At 37.0% G+C, this 17,589-nt stretch overlaps 2 protein-coding genes across 2 annotated transcripts; both read left to right on the top strand.

Annotated features, from left to right (window-relative positions):
- Nucleotides 1-7,988: 7,988 nt before the first annotated feature.
- On the top strand, nucleotides 7,989-11,764 carry LOC125479867 (aminoaldehyde dehydrogenase 2, peroxisomal-like). The gene is made up of 15 exons (XM_048589988.1): nucleotides 7,989-8,370; nucleotides 8,739-8,881; nucleotides 9,087-9,167; nucleotides 9,264-9,412; nucleotides 9,522-9,614; nucleotides 9,716-9,839; nucleotides 9,957-10,022; nucleotides 10,106-10,172; nucleotides 10,320-10,396; nucleotides 10,503-10,616; nucleotides 10,755-10,832; nucleotides 10,920-11,071; nucleotides 11,192-11,252; nucleotides 11,375-11,481; nucleotides 11,621-11,764. The coding sequence occupies exons 1-15, from the start codon at nucleotides 8,262-8,264 to the stop codon at nucleotides 11,733-11,735; spliced, it is 1,536 nt and encodes a 511-aa protein (XP_048445945.1). The 5' UTR covers nucleotides 7,989-8,261; the 3' UTR covers nucleotides 11,736-11,764.
- Nucleotides 11,765-12,705: 941 nt separating this feature from the next.
- On the top strand, nucleotides 12,706-17,521 carry LOC125479841 (aminoaldehyde dehydrogenase 1, peroxisomal-like). Its single transcript, XM_048589924.1, is given in 15 exon segments — nucleotides 12,706-12,944; nucleotides 13,335-13,477; nucleotides 13,782-13,862; nucleotides 13,941-14,089; nucleotides 14,362-14,454; nucleotides 14,547-14,670; nucleotides 14,810-14,884; nucleotides 14,976-15,042; nucleotides 15,213-15,289; nucleotides 15,566-15,679; nucleotides 16,430-16,507; nucleotides 16,595-16,746; nucleotides 16,847-16,907; nucleotides 17,006-17,112; nucleotides 17,300-17,521. Coding segments are annotated over 15 exon segments (1,521 nt in total). The 5' UTR covers nucleotides 12,706-12,835; the 3' UTR covers nucleotides 17,391-17,521.
- Nucleotides 17,522-17,589: the final 68 nt, after the last annotated feature.

A 17,589-nucleotide genomic window follows, 5' to 3' on the forward strand; every position in this document is an offset into this window, starting at 1 on the left:
TTGGACTCAAGATTCAACCTCCATTATACGATCAATGATTTTAATGCTCTGATTAATTACAAACAGTACAGGGCTCGAACGTTACAATTCGATTTCATTTAATGGGTTGCCCTAATATGTCATCAAAGTCCTACAAAAAGAAAAAGTAGTCCCATGTGAGCTCAACATTGGCCTTGGGCAGGGCACAATTGCTTGATGGTCTCTTTCATTGCCAGCAACGTGGTCTTTTTCTGTCGGTATTCAACTCCCAGGTGGGACCCACCCCATGAATGGAACCTTTGGAGCTATCAGAGAGTGCCAAGTGTTTGAGCTCCCCTTGTAGTAGTGCCATGGTTTTGTAGGTACAATTGTTTACACTTCGTCTTTTTGGGCTAACAAATGATGGTCCTTTTTGGCGCACGTAAAAACGTTCTCTTTGGTGGAGATTTGGCCTCCGACCTCCAATGGGGCTTTTAGGGAGGGTCTAAAGGTAGAAGAAAAGAAGTAAGTAGGAGCACGAGAATGATGTTTTGTGGGTGCTAATTGTGATCCGATGCAATATGGAAAGATGATTGCCTTAGTATTTATGCACATTTTATGGCAATTAAGTGATGGTGTGATTTCACATTTACTTTCTAATTGCACTTTGAAGCCCTATTTTGAACAGAGAGAAAAAAAAAAAAAAAAAACATCGCTCGATTGTTATTGTATTGTCAGTTGTCAATCGGACTACGGTAATAATTCTCTTTTAGTTTCTTGAGTTAAAACTCGAGTGACAGTGAAGATGAGAATCGAACTATTACTACACATGTTGTTGCAATATATGTGAGAAGTTTTTTTTTTTTTTTCCTTCTATAATTTGCTTGTTTAAGTGTTTTTCGCTACAACTATTAGTTGTCAATCTGGCTATAATTTTGATTGAAGCTAAAGAAATAGTGAAGACGAGAGTCGAACTTTAGGGTATGTATAAACACCACTAGGTTATTCTTGTCTTAGAGTTGGATCCTTTTTCTTCAACGTATTAGGATATTTTATGAATGGTTTGAAAATCATTTGAAGAGTGGTTGTCATCCCTTTGAATCGAATTTGGATCCTCTTCGAACTTTAATGTCCGAAGCTTAAGGACCAGGAAATCAGAGCTTTTGGTTTGTGTGAAAGATAAATCGCAGCCCTTAGTCTGTGTGAGGTGAGCCAGCGGAATGAGTTAATGGGGACCGTCAAATTCAATTTTAAGGGGTCCAGATTACATGGTCTTTGCCTCTTTGGGCTTCCGATAGTGAGATCCGAAGTGGATGTCTGTCCCTTTGAATCCAAATTGTTCCTTCGACAAGCAGAGAACCAATTGGCACTGATGAGCTAAGAAAAGTCTCTCTCTCTTGGTAGTGGCCCTTGTTATCGAACATTGGTTGATGATCTTGGTCCAAACACTTTGTTGTTGGATTAGTATTTGGAGACATAGTGCAGACATTTTTTGAGTGACTCCTAAGAATCGTACATCCTACAATATACTGATAGAAACTGTAATAAGACAATTACTAGGGCAGCTCTCGCACATGATGAGATCAAAGTGTGTCGAATGATATTTTGTAAAAAATGCCTTACGGATAATGTGGTGAGGTGCTCTTACCCAATTTTTTCTGGCATATATGGGTGCTTGGCGGCATGCTTTCGTCTTGCTTTCATGTCGTGTATAATGAACAATGGAGTTGTATCAAAAGAACGCGAAAACTATAAGGGAAAAATTGTGATTTCAGAATTGTAAGATGAACTTTTTTAAAGTGTCGATAACAACCCTCACAAAAATATATAAACGAAGCATTTTCTTTTCATTTCAATAATGCAACCATATTAAACCTTTAAATTCATTCATTCAAGCACCCTTTTCTCCGACAGCCTAATTATACCAACGTGAAGCTAGAGGGGACCTCAACCTCAAGGATTGAAATCTATTAATACACACACACACACACACACACATACACACATGTATAATGATGAAAGCAACATGAAAGTGGAATGTATATTCAAACACCCTTGTTGTACCTTCATTTTTTTTTTTCAAATCGGGAATAAGGAAATGATTTTCACATTTACCCTTCACCTAAAATTACTGTGCTTGCTTCTGTATCTTAATTCACTATTGATTTATTCAAATATGTGGTTAGAAGCAAGAGCAAAAGTACATAGGAATGAGGAGGGAGTGTGGAAATCATTTCTCCGAGAGTAAATATCTCCTCCTACTTCGCATCTCGAGCAACTTCAAAGTTAATGTACACCGTAAAAGAAAAAAGGCACTATTTTTTTTTCTTGAGAGAAAAAAAATGCAATGTTAATCACATGAACTAACCTCATAATGCAGCAGATAAACCAAAAAAAAAAAAGAAAGGAGAAAACTTTCGTCAAGTAAAACCCAAGAGTTTGTCCATGTCCCTCATTGGGTTAGGACCCATGGACATCAATGCTAAGTTTAGCCCAGGGCATACATAGTAGGGCCCAATAAGGCCCCAAGACTCCATATTAAATCTTAAAAAAAATTAACGATTTTCACACTCAGTTATTTTATTTTATTTTATTTCCTTCTGCACTTATTTATTTTATCTCAATTGATTTTACTTTGAGGTAGTCAGTCTGTAGCTAGAAAATAAAATTGCATAAGGAATCATTAACATAACTATCGATAGGAAGAACATTGGAAAGTATAGAATGTGCTCGTATTGTAATCATTGTTTACTTACAAGTAATATGATTTTTCTTTCCCAACGTTACCTCATCTAACATGTCACAATGAACTCGCAATAATGTAATTTAAATTCATTTTTTACAAAAATCAAATTTAAAATCTCTTATTTACAAAATTACAATTAAAAAATAATACCACTAAATTATAGTATTGGGTGACGAGCTCTCTAATTTGACTTGGAAACATTAAAATATGGATGGTGTGATTGGTGGAATTTGGAGGCTATGAGCCTATGAGCGCATAACGGGGAAGTAAAGGCGCATAGAAATTTGGACTTTCATGGGCATTTTTTTTTCTTTATTCTTTTTTGTTGGACTCTATGGGCCTTACGGTGTGACAGTTATGGGTTAAAAGTCTTGTTCTGGATTGTTCGAGAAGGATTTTGGAAATATACGGTTGGGTCAAGCCGATTGACAAATTTGCCCTTGTGAGTTGTATCCATAAATCTATATATAGGACTTATGAGGAGTTGGTTGACCAAAAAATGGTTAGGAGTTTGGGAAGAAGATCTTCTCCGGATTCATTTTGTGGAAATCTCAAACTGTTCATTGTATATCGTACGGTGTTAGATAGTATTTGTATTTAATTTAAATAAAAAAAAGTCAAATAATTTTTAACTACATGATGCATGATGAATGACTAAAATGCGAGGATCTATAGGATCCCCACAATTTAGATCCGGATGAGATCCAAATCTAAGAGTTAGGCCCCTAGTAGACGAAGATGAATGATGGTAAGGGTCCATCAGGTATCTAATTTCAACAAAATCAAAGTATATTGTGACACATAAAAGACGAATAGTTGTTTATATGTCAATTTTCATAAATAAGTGGCACACCTTTATAATAAATTAGAAATGTGATAAGTGATATAGCCAACAAACGAAAACAAATAGTGTGCAAGACAGTGAAAACAATGTGTACTTATCAAGTTCATTTGAAAGTGTTGTTAAAATGACACTAACAATAGTGTGGTTAATCGAATCTCAGACCTCTCACTTACAAGTGAAGAAGAATATCACTAGACCATAGTACTAAGTGACAATCAATCCTTACTTAAAATGTAAGTACCCCGAAAAAACACTTAAAATACTTTTTGCAAAAAACATTTCAAGTACTTTTGAGATAAAAAAAATATTTCTTTATTTCCTAACCGCGGTCTCAATCATTCTAAAAATACTTATAAACACACACTCCGTTTCCCATGCGTTACATTCATAATACTCATGGTCAAATATTCCGTTCACTCTTCAAAGAAAAGAAAATTGGAAAATGAGATAAGGGCATTATTGTCATAAAAAAATTAGCGATTTTCACACTCTTAGTTTTTTTATTTTATTTTATTTCCTTTTGCACTTATTTATTTTATCTCAATTGATTTTACTTTGAGGTAGTCAGTCTGTAGCTAGAAAACAACATTGCATAAGGAATAATTAACATAACTATGGATATGAAGAACATTGGAAAGTATAGAATGTGCTCGTATCGTAATCATTGTTTACTTACAAGTAATATGATTTTTCTTTCCCAACGTTACCTCATCTAACATGTCATTTGATGGGAGCCTTAGTGTGACTTTTTTTTTTATTTTTTTGAATGATATTATCTACATTAAGGAATGAGGAAATGGGCTAAGCTTCATAATGAGCTCACAATAACGTAATTTAAATTCATTTTTTACGAGAATCGAATATAAAACTACTTATTTACAAAGTTATAATTAAATAATAATACTACCAAATTGTAGTACTGAATGACGGGCTCTCTAAATTGACTTGGAAATATTAAAATATGGACGGTGTGATTGGCGAAATTTGGAGGCTATGAGCCTATGAGCACATAACGGGGAAGTAAAGGCGCATAGAAATTTGGACTTTCATGGGCATTTTTTTTTTTTATTCTTTTTTGTTGGACTCTGTGGGTCTGACGGTGTGACAGTTATGGGTTAAAAGTCTTGTTCTGGATTGTTCGAGAAGGATTTTGGAAATTCACAGTTAGGTCAAGCCGATTGACAAATTTGCCCTTGTGAGTTGCATTATCAGTGATCCATAAATCTGTATATAGGACTTATGAGGAGTTGGTTGACCGAAAAATGGTTAGGAGTTTGGGAAGAAGATCTTCTCTAGATTCATTTTTTGGGAATTCTAACTGTTCATCCTATATCGTGCGGTCAGTTTTTGTTAAATAGTATTTGTGTTTAATTTTAAATAGAAAAAATCAAATGATTTTTAACCGTATGAGGCACGATGAATTCGAAGATCTCTAGGATCCTCACAATTTAGATTTGGATGAGATCTAAATCCAAGAGTTAGGCCCCTAGTAGACGAAGATGGATGGTAAGGGTCCATCAGGTATCTAATTTCAACCAAATCAAAGTATATTGTGACACATAAAAGACGAATAGTTGTTTATCTGTCAATTTTCATAAATAAGTTGCACACCTTTTATAATAAAGTAGAAATGTGATAAGTGATATAGCCAACAAACGAAAACAAATAGTGTCAAATAGTGTGCAAGACAGTGAAAACAATGTGTACTTATCAAATTCGTTTGAAAGTGTTGTTAAAATGACACGAAGGGAAAGTAGGTGGGCTTAACTTTATAATAAGCTAACAATAATGTGGTTAATCAAACCCCAGATCTCTCACTTACAAATGAAGAGGAATATCACTATACCGTAATACTAAATGACAATCAATCCTTACTTAGAATGTAAGTAAATCATGAAAAAACACTTAAAATACTTTTTACAAGAAACATTTCAAATACTTTTGAGATAAAAAAATATTTCTTTATTTCCTAACCGCGGTTTCAATGATTCTAAAAATACTTATAAACACACACTCCATTTCCCATGCGTTACATTTCTAATACTCATGGTCAAATATCCCGTTCACTTTTCAAAGAAAATAAAATTGGAAAATGAGATAAGGGCATTATTGTCATAAAAATTCGAAAAGGGCAAAAAGTGAAATCGTTGAAAATACAAACCACCTCCACGTGTCCCAATACCTTTAATATATTCTATTTCTATTTAGGTTCCCAGCACGCGTCCAGATTTAAGATTAGTCCACCTATCAATTCTATATTTCCTAAACTTGGACGGAAAGAGATCCTCTGTGCTCTCTTCCACCAAAATTATCGGATTAAATGATCCGAACTTTTGAAGTTTCATCAAACGGTCCATTTATTTTGATCTTTTAAATGTTATAATAATTTTTGACAGTTGGATAAAATTTTAAAAATACGAATCACTTGATCCGATGACCTTGGTAGAAGGGACCGGAAAAGATCTCTTTCAAACTTGGACCAACTCCTATAAAATCAATATCTTAAACCCACCCTTCCCAAATTCACGTTTCTAATTCTCTCCAAAAATTTCCACCCCTCCCAAAATCCCAATCCAATTCTCTCATCCTCCCCAATCGATCGAGTTCTTCCGCCGATTAATTCCGGCTTCAACTTTTCGAGAGCAATCATGAACGGAGACAAAGCAAATTACGAGACCTCGTGGGCCGATCAGTGGGATTACAACAACAACTCCACCTACCCCGTCGAAGTCAAGGGCGACGGCGGAGTCGCCGCAAAATGCAAGCAGAAGGTAGGGGAAGGCCTGGTGAAGACCAAGGCGGTGGCTTCGACCGGCGCTAAGAAGGTCAAGGTAGGCGCCTCCGCTGGATTTCATTGGATCAAAGAGAAGTGCCAGAAGACTACCTCCAAGCGTTGATTTTTAAGTTTCTTGTAAATTTCTTGATACAGAATTTAATTTCTTCGTTTTTAAATTTGCATGAATTTACAAATCGTGATCTTTTTTTGTTTTTGTTTTAATTACCGTTTTGATGATAAATATGTTTATTTTATTTTCCGTAAGTATTTTTCTTACCATATCTGCCAAAAATCAAAAGGAAAAAATCTGAATCTAATTTGCAGGCATAAATCTAGCGTAGAAGACTACCAGAAATAACGTAATGATCCAATTTTATCATTTTCTATATATATATATATATATTTCATTTATTTCTGTTCATCTGGGAGGCAAAATTACTGGTTGGCATTGTTGAAATTTTAGCCACGTGGTTTCTGGTAGTCGTTTACGTGTTAATTTATAATGAAACGGTAAAATCACGTAAAGCTTATAATAAAATGGAAAAATGAGTAACGTGTTCTGAATTCTCTGAAAAATTGTTTGAGATTGTTGCCAATTCGCTTATCATGCTGTATGGATGGCCAACTATTTTATATTTGAGAGCATTTTCATATTGGGAGCTGAGATTGGAGGATCGGAGTCAGGTCCCCATTCCTACCGGGTCGGGTCTAACCCATCTAGACAGTTAAATTCTACAATTCAAACGGCTGAACCACGTGCCTATTCGGATATGAAAACATCACGTGACAGTATGATTGTCGTTTGAGAAAAGATTTCCACAATCGTTTTAGATGGATAAACTCTGTACACGTTTAGATTGAGCAGGAACTATTTAGTCCAGTCCAGCTATTCGCCCAGGACTCGGCTAATGGAATGCTAATTCCTAAGCCCAAATTGCAAATTTGCATTCATGCATATGTTCTACAAGTTCAAAGTCTGGACTGGGCTATGATTTGAAAAACCAAATTTTGTAAACCAAATAATGCAGACGTTGATGATTGAATTATTATTTAAATGTTGATTAATGTGTCTATTTTCTATTTATGACATATTATTTAGTTTAAAATTTTGGTCTCTCTAACATTATCCTATATGTCACTCTTACCACATAATTGTGCCATTGTTTGTACAATCTCTTTAATTGAGATGAGACCCACATGTGTTAGTGAGCCCTACCTCTATTAGAGAGATGTAAAATATGTGGTAAATGTAGCATTACTCATATAGATATAGTTGTTGATTGCATACAACAAAAAGTAGCCAACGAGGGTTGGCTCAGTTGGTAAGGTTCATGTCTTGTGTAGTGCCTCACCATGTTCAAGTCTTGCTGCCAACTTGGTAAGGTTCATGTCTTGTGTAGTGCCCCCACCATGTTTGAGTCTTGCTACCAATAGTTTTTGTTGGTGCATGATTTATAAATTCCTAAGTAAATTCATATCGGTGATAATTGACAGCTAGATGCTACACATAAATCTTTTCGACTTGAGATTGGATATGTTGTGAAGCTGGTGATAAAAGTAACTAATTTCTCCCTAAATTTTAATCAACAAACATACATAAAAAAGTTTATCAACAACCCCACCACTAGTTCTATAGTAATGAACAAAAATAATAATTAATTAATTAAAAAAGAATTAAAGACCCCGTTCCTTCCTCCCGCTAAATTTCAAGAGAGCTCTCTTTAAATGAAGCATTCTCAACACCGGAATTTCCGTCGAGTTTTCAGCCGTTGAAATCCTCCTCACGCGATCCGCACTTTCAGATTCCATACTACTAATAATACAACATAAATTCAATTCAATCCGATCCGATGCCATTCGACTCACCTCACTCGCTCCCTCACCAGTCCAACAATTAATTTGTTACAGTTTGGAAGAGCATCAGAGCTAGCTGGAAAATGGCGGTCCGCGTTCCGAGACGGCAGTTATTCATCGACGGGGAGTGGAGGGAACCGGCCCTCAAGAAACGCATTCCGGTCATCAACCCTGCCACTGAAGAAACCATCGGTCTCTCTCTTCCTCGACTCTCTATGCTTTTTTATATTTTGACTGTCGAAATGTTGATTTGTGGTATGTAACTTGTTTTTCAAGTTAGGGCTCGTTTGAAAATGAATTTCTGAAAAGCAATTGTGGTTATAAGCACTTTTAAGTTTTGATAGAGGCACATATAATATTGTGATACAAAATTTATTTTTAAAACACTTGTAGGTAATTTTTCATCTCAGAAGTACTTCTGACTTTTTCTGACAACTAAGTGATTTTAGTTATCTGAAAGTACTGCTAACCATTCTAAAAACACTTTCAAATAGGCGCTTTTGCTCGATCAACAAAATTGTGGCTTTTGTAATCTAGACTTGAACTTGATGTGGATGCAGGGGATATTCCTGCAGCTACCGCTCAAGATGTGGAGATCGCCGTGGAGGCTGCTCGAAAAGCCCTTGCCAGGGACAAGGCGAAAGATTGGTCCTCTGCGCCAGGGGCTGTTCGGGCCAAGTATTTGCGCGCTATTGCTTCTAAGGTGCATTGTCTCCAAGTCTCACTATTTAATTCGCTGTTAGTGAAATCATAAATCTGGTTATCATCAGTTGCATGTTAAACCAATATTATTGCTAATCGTGTTTCAATCTTCTAATCTTTCGAATAGTTTTGAATAACTGCCGCTGTGTAATGAATCATGGTTGTTTGAGATGTATTCAGTTTTTAGTACTTTTGTTCTGGTGCAGATAAAAGAGAGAAAATCCGAGCTAGCCAAACTCGAAGCAATGGATAGCGGAAAACCACTGGATGAAACTACATCTGACATAGTATGCTAGCGACATATATTGAAATTATTATTTACGACATTATGCATAAGATCCTATGTGTTGTCATGGCACCTAATTAACTCAAATTCGATGCAGGGGGAAGTCGCCAGCTGTTTTGAGTACTATGCAGGCCTTGCCGAAGAATTGGATGCAAAGCAAAAGACTCCGGTTTCTCTTTCCACGGAGAAATTCAAAACTCACGTTCTTAAGGAACCAGTCGGGGTTGTTGGGTTGATAACAGCTTGGTATGTTGCAGCTTCTTTGTTTCAAACTAGTTTTAGAAACAACTTAACAATGATTTACATGTTAAGGAACCAAAGTGCTTAACCAAAAGTGCTTATCTTTTATGTTAAGGAACTACCCTTTATTAATGGCTGCGTGGAAAGTAGCTCCTGCCTTGGCTGCTGGCTGCGCTGCTGTTCTGAAACCATCTGAGTTGGCATCTATGTATGTCCTGTTTGGTTTATACTTTATGTATGTATTTTATTCAGTTGGTATGTTGATTTTTCACGTTTATGCACATCGTTTGTGTTATCCATCAATTCTAGAACTTGTTTGGAGCTAGCTGAGGTGTGTATAAATGTCGGTCTTCCTCCCGGTGTCCTCAACATTGTGACTGGACTAGGCAATGAGGCCGGAGCTATTTTAACATCTCATCCAAATGTTGATAAGGTTCAGCTTGTTCTCTTAACAAATTATGTTATTCGACTTTCTGCAAACTCGATAATTGTAAGATGTTCAAGTTGTTAGCCACCAGGCTGTAATTGCTATATGATTAATATTCAACAGATCGCGTTTACTGGAAGTACTATCACCGGGAGCAAGATTATGGCAGCTGGAGCTCCAATGATCAAGGTAGATGTCAAAGATTATGTTTTTCGAATTTATTATCTTCGTTTGATCTTGGTATACTTTCTCCTATGTGGTTTTCTTTGTAGCCTGTTGCACTGGAGCTCGGGGGGAAAAGCCCCATTGTTGTTTTTGAGGATGTTGATATCGACAAAGGTTAGCACCTCTTTGGATAAATTAATTGCTGTCGTTAGAAACTAGTTGCACACGGATTCCATCCATGTTTGTGTCTAAAACGAATCATTTCAGAAAGCCAATAAGCATAATGTTAACTATCTACTACTCTATGATTCAATCAAACAGCTGTGGAATGGACCTGCTTTGGTATCTTTTTGACAAATGGTCAGATTTGCAGCGCAACCTCCCGTCTCATTGTGCACGTAAGTATGATAGTACGATTGCTGCTGCACCACTTTCTGTTAGTCCGTTCTGAGTTGTGTAGATTTATACTAGAGTACTAATTAATCCCTTGCATATTGACTTTAGGAAAGCATTGCTGCAGAGTTTATGGACAGGCTTGTGAAATGGAGCAAAAACATCAAGATTTCAGATCCTATGGAACAAGGTTGCAGGCTTGGCCCTGTTGTTAGCAAAGGCCAGGTAAATCAACTGTCAACATTTTCTGCGTTTGCCTGGGACGAAAAGCTAAAATGTGTCACATTTAGTAGGATCTTAAGTATCGTTCTTAAGTTCACGATCGAAGGAGGTGTTATCTAATCCTCACTGCATCTGTTTCAGTATGAGAAAATATTGAAGTTCATCTCAACGGCTAAAAGTGAAGGAGCAAAAGTTGTGTATGGTGGGGATCGTCCTGAGGTATAAACTAACCCATACATAATACATGTCTTCAACCTCTATAAAAAAACTTGACATGTTTTGTGCAAAAATGGATGGCACTGACAGCATCTGAAGAAAGGGTTCTTCATCGAACCGACCATCATAACTGATGTAACACCGTCAATGCAAATATGGAGAGACGAAGTTTTCGGGCCTGTCCTCTGTGTCAAAACATTCAGTTCAGAAGAGGAAGCTCTTGAACTGGCAAATGACACCCAGTGAGTTGAATCTCCTATTCTTGTCTGCCCCATTTCGTTCTTTCTCGACACTTTAATTTCTTCCTCTTTAGTTTCCTTGTTATGGTTCCTTTTTACTGACATTTGTTTGATCTTTGACAGTTATGGCTTAGGCGCCGCGGTCATGTCAAAGGATCTAGAACGCTGCGAACGCTTTTCTAAGGTGAGACTAAGAACTAACATATAACTGTTTGTATATTCTTTATTAGTATCTCTCTCATCAAGTATGTCACGCGACGAGAGAGAGTACTAATAGCAGCATTTTGTTGCTGTGACGTTCTGCAGGGCCTTCAAGCAGGAATTGTATGGATCAATTCCTCGCAGCCATCCTTCATTCAGGCTCCATGGGGAGGCAACAAACGAAGCGGTTTCGGGCGCGAATTAGGGGAATGGTACATGGATTTTCTCACTCAATCTCAGCATTGTGTTAGTTATATTAATCTTGTGATAATTTGATTTAATGTTGTATAATCGTTATTAAGATTTTGATTAGGGAAAAAGGGTAATGGTGGTATTTTTGTTTCGCAACAGGGGACTGGAGCTTTACTTGAGCGTCAAGCAGGTTACTGAATACGTATCAGATCAACCCTGGGGTTGGTTCGAGGCACCTCCCCTAGAGGACGATTCGGAAATGAGTTATTATTAGAAAGAAAGAAAAACCCAAACCATATAGAAGAAAATAAGAAGAGTTATTATATATATATATATATATATATATATATAATTATCTGGACCTTTGAGAGATAATTTTGTTATTCAATTTTATGAAAGGATTGAGATTCACTTTGGATTTTTATGTTCGAAGTTCGCAGATTAAGAGATTTAAACCACTCTATTTTAAACTTACGACTCTCATTAGTCTATTTCATTGCCCACTTTATAAAACCCCAAAAACCTGAGCAGCCAAGATCTCTTTCTTGTCTTGAACGGTCCCGATCTTTTCGTCCTTGGGCTTGTGGTATATGGATCTGGAGTGGATCTCATTCTCTTATGAAACATCTTACATGTGTAGTTAGTAGATATAATATTGTGGATCTTTGACAGGCAATAAGAAGGGTTATTATATAGAAGAAAATAAGAAGGGTTATTTTATATATATATATATATATATATATATATAATTAACTGGAACTTTGAGAGGCAATCTTGTTATTCAATTTTACGAAATGATTGAGATTCACTTTGGATTTCTGCGTTTAGAGTATGCGGACTAAGAGATCCGGATCACTTAATTTTAATCTTACGACCCCTATTAGACTATCTCACTGGCCACTCCATAAAACCCCAAAAATGTGAGCAGTCAAGATCTCTTTCTTGTCTTGAACGGTCCCGATCTTTTCGTCCTTGGGCTTGGGGTATATGGGTTTGGAGTGGATCTCATTCTCTTATGAAATATCTTACATGTGTAGTTAGTGAATATAATACTGTGGATGATTTGTAATTTAAGTGATCTTGCGTTTGATTTTCCTTTTTCAAAACGTAACCAGATGCCCGGTTCTATCACAACTAAAAACATGTTCTACTTGTGATAGTATCTCAAACTAGTAACTCAAGTCAATTAAAAAATATCAAGCGCTTTACATTTTGTTGTTAGCTACGATTTTTGTAGATAAGTAGTCATCCGAAGACTTCGCGGGCTACCTGGTGAGCCGGTAACTGTAGCTTACTCGTGTAGATCATCCTGCTCAGCTCAATCTCTGCTGATCACTATCACTGACCAGAGAGAGAGAGAGAGAGAGCTGAAAAATGGCGATCCAAATACCGAGCCGGCTGCTGTTCATCGATGGCGAGTGGAGAGAACCGGTCCTCAAGAAACGCATCCCAATCATCAACCCAGCTACTGAAGAAATCATCGGTCTTTTTTTCACCCTAAGCATTTTTGTCAATTAAATTAATTTCTGGGTTGTTTTTCTAAGTTTGTTTTACTGTTTAATCATCGCATTTGATCATTTGATGTATTGGGTTGTTGCTCTCAACCTATGAATTTTGCTAAATTTGGAAGCTTTGGCTTTCTGTTTACTAACGCAGAACTGGTTTGCATGAATCATTTGATTGAACTCGTAAAAAATAGATTGTTGGGTAGTCGAATTTTGCTTGATCTTCTAGTGGGGGATCCAAAGATTGTCTCTTTTTCCGTCTTCGTATGATGCGATCAGATTTATACAGAAAATGATGGAAATGAAGTGATGGGTTTTGTAATCTGACTTGAATCCGATATGTGAACTGGTTGTGGAATGTGCTACAGGGGAAATTCCTGCAGCTACAGCTGAAGATGTGGAGCTTGCAGTGGAGGCTGCTCGGAGAGCTCTTTCCAGGAATAAGGGGAGAGATTGGGCTTCGGCGCCTGGGGCAGTTCGTGCCAAGTATTTGCGTGCTATTGCTGCTAAGGTATTGGATCTGTTGTCATTGTAATTAATCGGGTCTTGAATTGGATGTTGAAAAGTATGGGGAAATCGAGATTTGTTATGCTATACTTGTCTCGATTCTTTATGTGTTGAGGTTGATATTTTAACATTCAAGAAGAAACAAAGAAGAAATGGCCCTGAACAGAACATTTTTGAATAACTGCCTCGTGTTTCTAGCAAGTCTCTTTCTTAGACAAATGTTGATTTTCTAACTTCCGTAATGTCCTTTCAAAGATTTTGGCCCTGTTCAGATGTCTTAAGCTATTTTTGTTTTTGTTTGCCTGCAGATAGGAGAGAGAAAACCCGAGATAGCCAAACTCGAAGCAATTGATTGTGGAAAACCATTGGATGAAGCTGCATGGGACATAGTATGCTTGTGATTCTCTGACAATTTGAATTTTTATTTATCATGCCTAAGGTCTTATGTGCTCGCACATGCAATGCAGGATGATGTTTCTGGGTGTTTTGAGTACTATGCAGAACTTGCTGAAGGTTTGGATGCACAGCAAAAGGCTCCTATTTCTCTTCCTATGGAGCAATTTAAGAGTCATGTTCTTAAGGAGCCCATTGGCATTGTTGGGTTAATTACACCATGGTACTTGCTGCTTCTTTACATTAAACGAGTATGCATTCAATTTTAGTAAGACTTTCTTCCTTGGTGGTTGCACTAACCTGTTTGTAAAGTAAATTTTCATTTGTAAACCTTAAATTTTGATTCTGAATTGTACCTAATGGTCTGGTTGGTAATGACAAACTTTGGATATTATAGGTTTATCTTGTAAATAGCCTTTTTCAGTGTTTAAGAAGCATCTTTATTATTTATAAGGTGATGAAGTGCTTTTTGTTTTTTTTTTTTTTTATGTTAAGGAACTACCCTTTGTTAATGGCTACGTGGAAAGTCGCTCCTGCCTTAGCTGCTGGGTGTGCTGCAATATTGAAGCCCTCTGAGTTGGCATCTGTGTATGTTCTTTTTGGTTTATATGTACTTTCTTCAGCTCTAATGTTGCTTTTGTACATTTTATGCCTATCATCATGTTATCAATCAATTCCAGGACTTGTTTGGAGCTAGCTGATGTGTGTAGAGAGGTCGGTCTTCCTCCTGGTGTCCTCAATATCCTGACTGGGTTGGGCCATGAAGCTGGCGCTCCTTTGGCATCTCATCCCCATGTTGATAAGGTTCGGTTTTTTTCTTGCTAATCTGTAGTTGGAAATTCTATTTAAGTCATCTTGTTATAATCCTGCAAATTTGTTAGATGTGACATCTTGGGTTGTTTTAGCTGTGGGGCAGTAATAGCAATAAACTTATATTCAACAGATTGCATTTACTGGAAGTACTATGACCGGGAGCAAGATTATGACAGCTGCAGCCCATTGGTGAAGGTACATTCAAGTCTTTGTAATCTGATGATTGGTCATTTATATTTTTGACATTCGTTCTCTTCATTTGAACTTCATATACCATCTCCAATGTGGTTTGGCAGCCTGTTTCACTGGAGCTTGGTGGGAAAAGCCCAATTGTTGTTTTTGATGATGTTGATATCGACAAAGGTTAGTTCCTCATGAAGGCTATGTTTTAGACTTACATGTTTTTTAGATAACAAATTACTTCCATCAGAATCCAGTTGTGCAGGAAGAAGATCTATGAATCTAAAATGAATGAGATAAACATACTATTCCTGGTAATGTAATGGTAATTGTTTACTCTATGACTCAAACAGCTGCTGAATGGACTGCCTTCGGTTGCTTTTGGACAAATGGACAGATTTGCAGTGCAACATCTCGTCTTATATTACATGTAAGTATGATAGCAAGATGATTCTGGACTGGGGCGCATCTTTTAAACTAATTGGCGCATCTTTTAAACTAAGTGGATATTACACGTAAATCCAGACAATTCTAGACCCGGGGGGGGTGGGTGGTTTCGTGCATGATAATTAACTTTTGTCCTACAACATCATCAATTGTGCCACTTTCCTGCGTCTAGTTGTGTGGTTCCCCTAGAAGCTTATTCATAGTGCCATCTTAAGCAAGCTTTATTCTACAGTATTAATTTCCTTGCACCTTGTTTCAGGAAGACATTGCAACAGAGTTTTTGGATAGGCTTGTGAAATGGTGCAAAAACATCAAGATTGCAGATCCTCTTGAAGAAGGTTGCAGGCTTGGCCCTGTTGTTAGTGGAGGGCAAGTGAGTATACCGTTAACAATAGTTGCTTTTTGTTTCTGTTTTTAATTCTCTATTTCTAGAATTTGGGGATAGGGTGTTAAAGAAACAGGTCCACTGAGACATATTAGACAATTGAGAAGCACTAAAGTTTTAACTGGTTATCTTTTTCTCGTTTTAAGTATGTAAATATAAGATTTGGACTTATGATACTCGAGTTGTCACTCTTGTAAAACATGTAAACAAGGGTTGTCTAAATTAGTGAGTGTTCCTTGCAATATTTTGAACATATGTAGGTAGTTTTTTGGACATCAATAAATATGTTATATTCGGGCTTGTCTTGTGTGTCGGCCTGGGTTCACTATAAATTTCAAATCTTACCCGTCAATGACTAATGAACCATTTTTATAGTATCTGGAAAGTGTTTTCTTATCTAAAATTGCCATGCTTATGCTAAACAACCCCCCAGCCATTTACGTTGCAGCCTTGCTGGACAGTCTGTTGAAAAGTTTCTTCTTTGGATGAATTTAGGCTGATATGTTGTATTTTATGTTTGTTATAAAAATAGAGTTCCTACGGTTTGACATGCATCAGGGCATATAGTGTCACTTTTTGCGGGTGATAATTATAATGCATGTGCGTTTCTCTCAGAGGCAAAGATCTGCAAAAGTTGAACATTTAGTAACATCAAGTAGTTCAAATCTTTAAATTTCACTGTCCAGTTTATGATTGAAGTATTAGAATATTAACTGATTTTCACTGGATCTGTTTCAGTATGAGAAAATATTGAAGTCCATCGAAACAGCTAAGAGTGAAGGCGCAAGAGTTTTGAGTGGTGGGGCTCGTCCTGAGGTATAAACATATGTTTTTATCAAGCCCATTCTGCATCTTTATTTGTCACAAATTCAATATGTGAGTTATATTATTGGTGGATGGCAGCATCTAACGAAAGGATTCTTCATTGAACCAACAATCATAACTGATGTAACAACCTCCATGCAAATCTGGAGAGAAGAAGTTTTCGGCCCTGTTCTTTGTGTCAAAACATTTAGTTCAGAAGACGAAGCTCTTGAACTAGCAAATGACACCCAGTGAGTTGACTCTTACTTCTGTCGCTGTCCATAATGGGAGATTTGTTCGACTGGTTTTTTTGTCCCTTTTTGACTGATGAAGTTTATTGAACTTTGACAGTTATGGCTTAGGCGCTGCAGTCATATCAAAAGATTTAGAAAGGTGTGACCGTTTCTCTAAGGTGAGACTTCGTTGTACTTCTTTTGTGAATGGATCCCCTGCCCCAACATTCGTAAAAACAGCATCTGATTATGAGTTGTGTTTCTTGTTCTTCTGCAGGGCCTTCAAGCAGGAATTGTATGGATCAACTGCTCACAACCATGCTTCTGTCAGGCTCCATGGGGAGGCAACAAACGAAGTGGTTTTGGGCGTGAACTAGGGAAATGGTATGCCTTTCTCGGCATTATGTTATAACAATCCATTGATATTGCATATGTTTTTGCCCTAGTATAATCACACTCCATATCCAAATTAAGCATAAGAGAACGACAAAACATTACAAGACAGTTACTTCTGCAAGCTAACGATTGATGAACTGCCGATGGTAATAATAGTTTCTTCTCTTTTGAACAGGGGACTTGATAATTACTTGACCGTGAAGCAGGTTACTGAATATGTATCTGATGATCCATGGGGTTGGTACGCGTCGCCTTCAAAGCTGTGAAAGTTGACCCGCGAAATAGCATGGTGAAAACTGCAGATGTACTAAAAACTGGAAAACTGGATGTCAATTTTAAACATTTGGCTAGGCATAATATACGTTTAACCATCAAGCTTTAGCTTTCTTTTACTGCAGACTCACATGTCTTGAATTCAGAGCTTACTCATGTATAAAATCTTGGATGCAACCATTTATATATCCT

Source organism: the organism of the source record quoted next, unplaced genomic scaffold (genome assembly GCF_019419815.1).
Source record: "Pyrus x bretschneideri cultivar Hongxiangsu unplaced genomic scaffold, Pyrus_bretschneideri_v1 Contig3, whole genome shotgun sequence".
NCBI classification, from domain to species: Eukaryota; Viridiplantae; Streptophyta; class Magnoliopsida; order Rosales; family Rosaceae; genus Pyrus; species Pyrus x bretschneideri.

Coding starts and splice junctions, on each gene's coding strand:
- LOC125479867 (XM_048589988.1), top strand. CDS start 8,262: ATGGCGGTCCGCGTTCCGAGACGGCAGTTATTCATCGACGGGGAGTGG. Junction 9,168..9,263: donor ATGAAACTACATCTGACATA/GTATGCTAGCGA, acceptor AATTCGATGCAG/GGGGAAGTCGCCAGCTGTTT. Junction 10,023..10,105: donor CTGGAGCTCCAATGATCAAG/GTAGATGTCAAA, acceptor TTTTCTTTGTAG/CCTGTTGCACTGGAGCTCGG.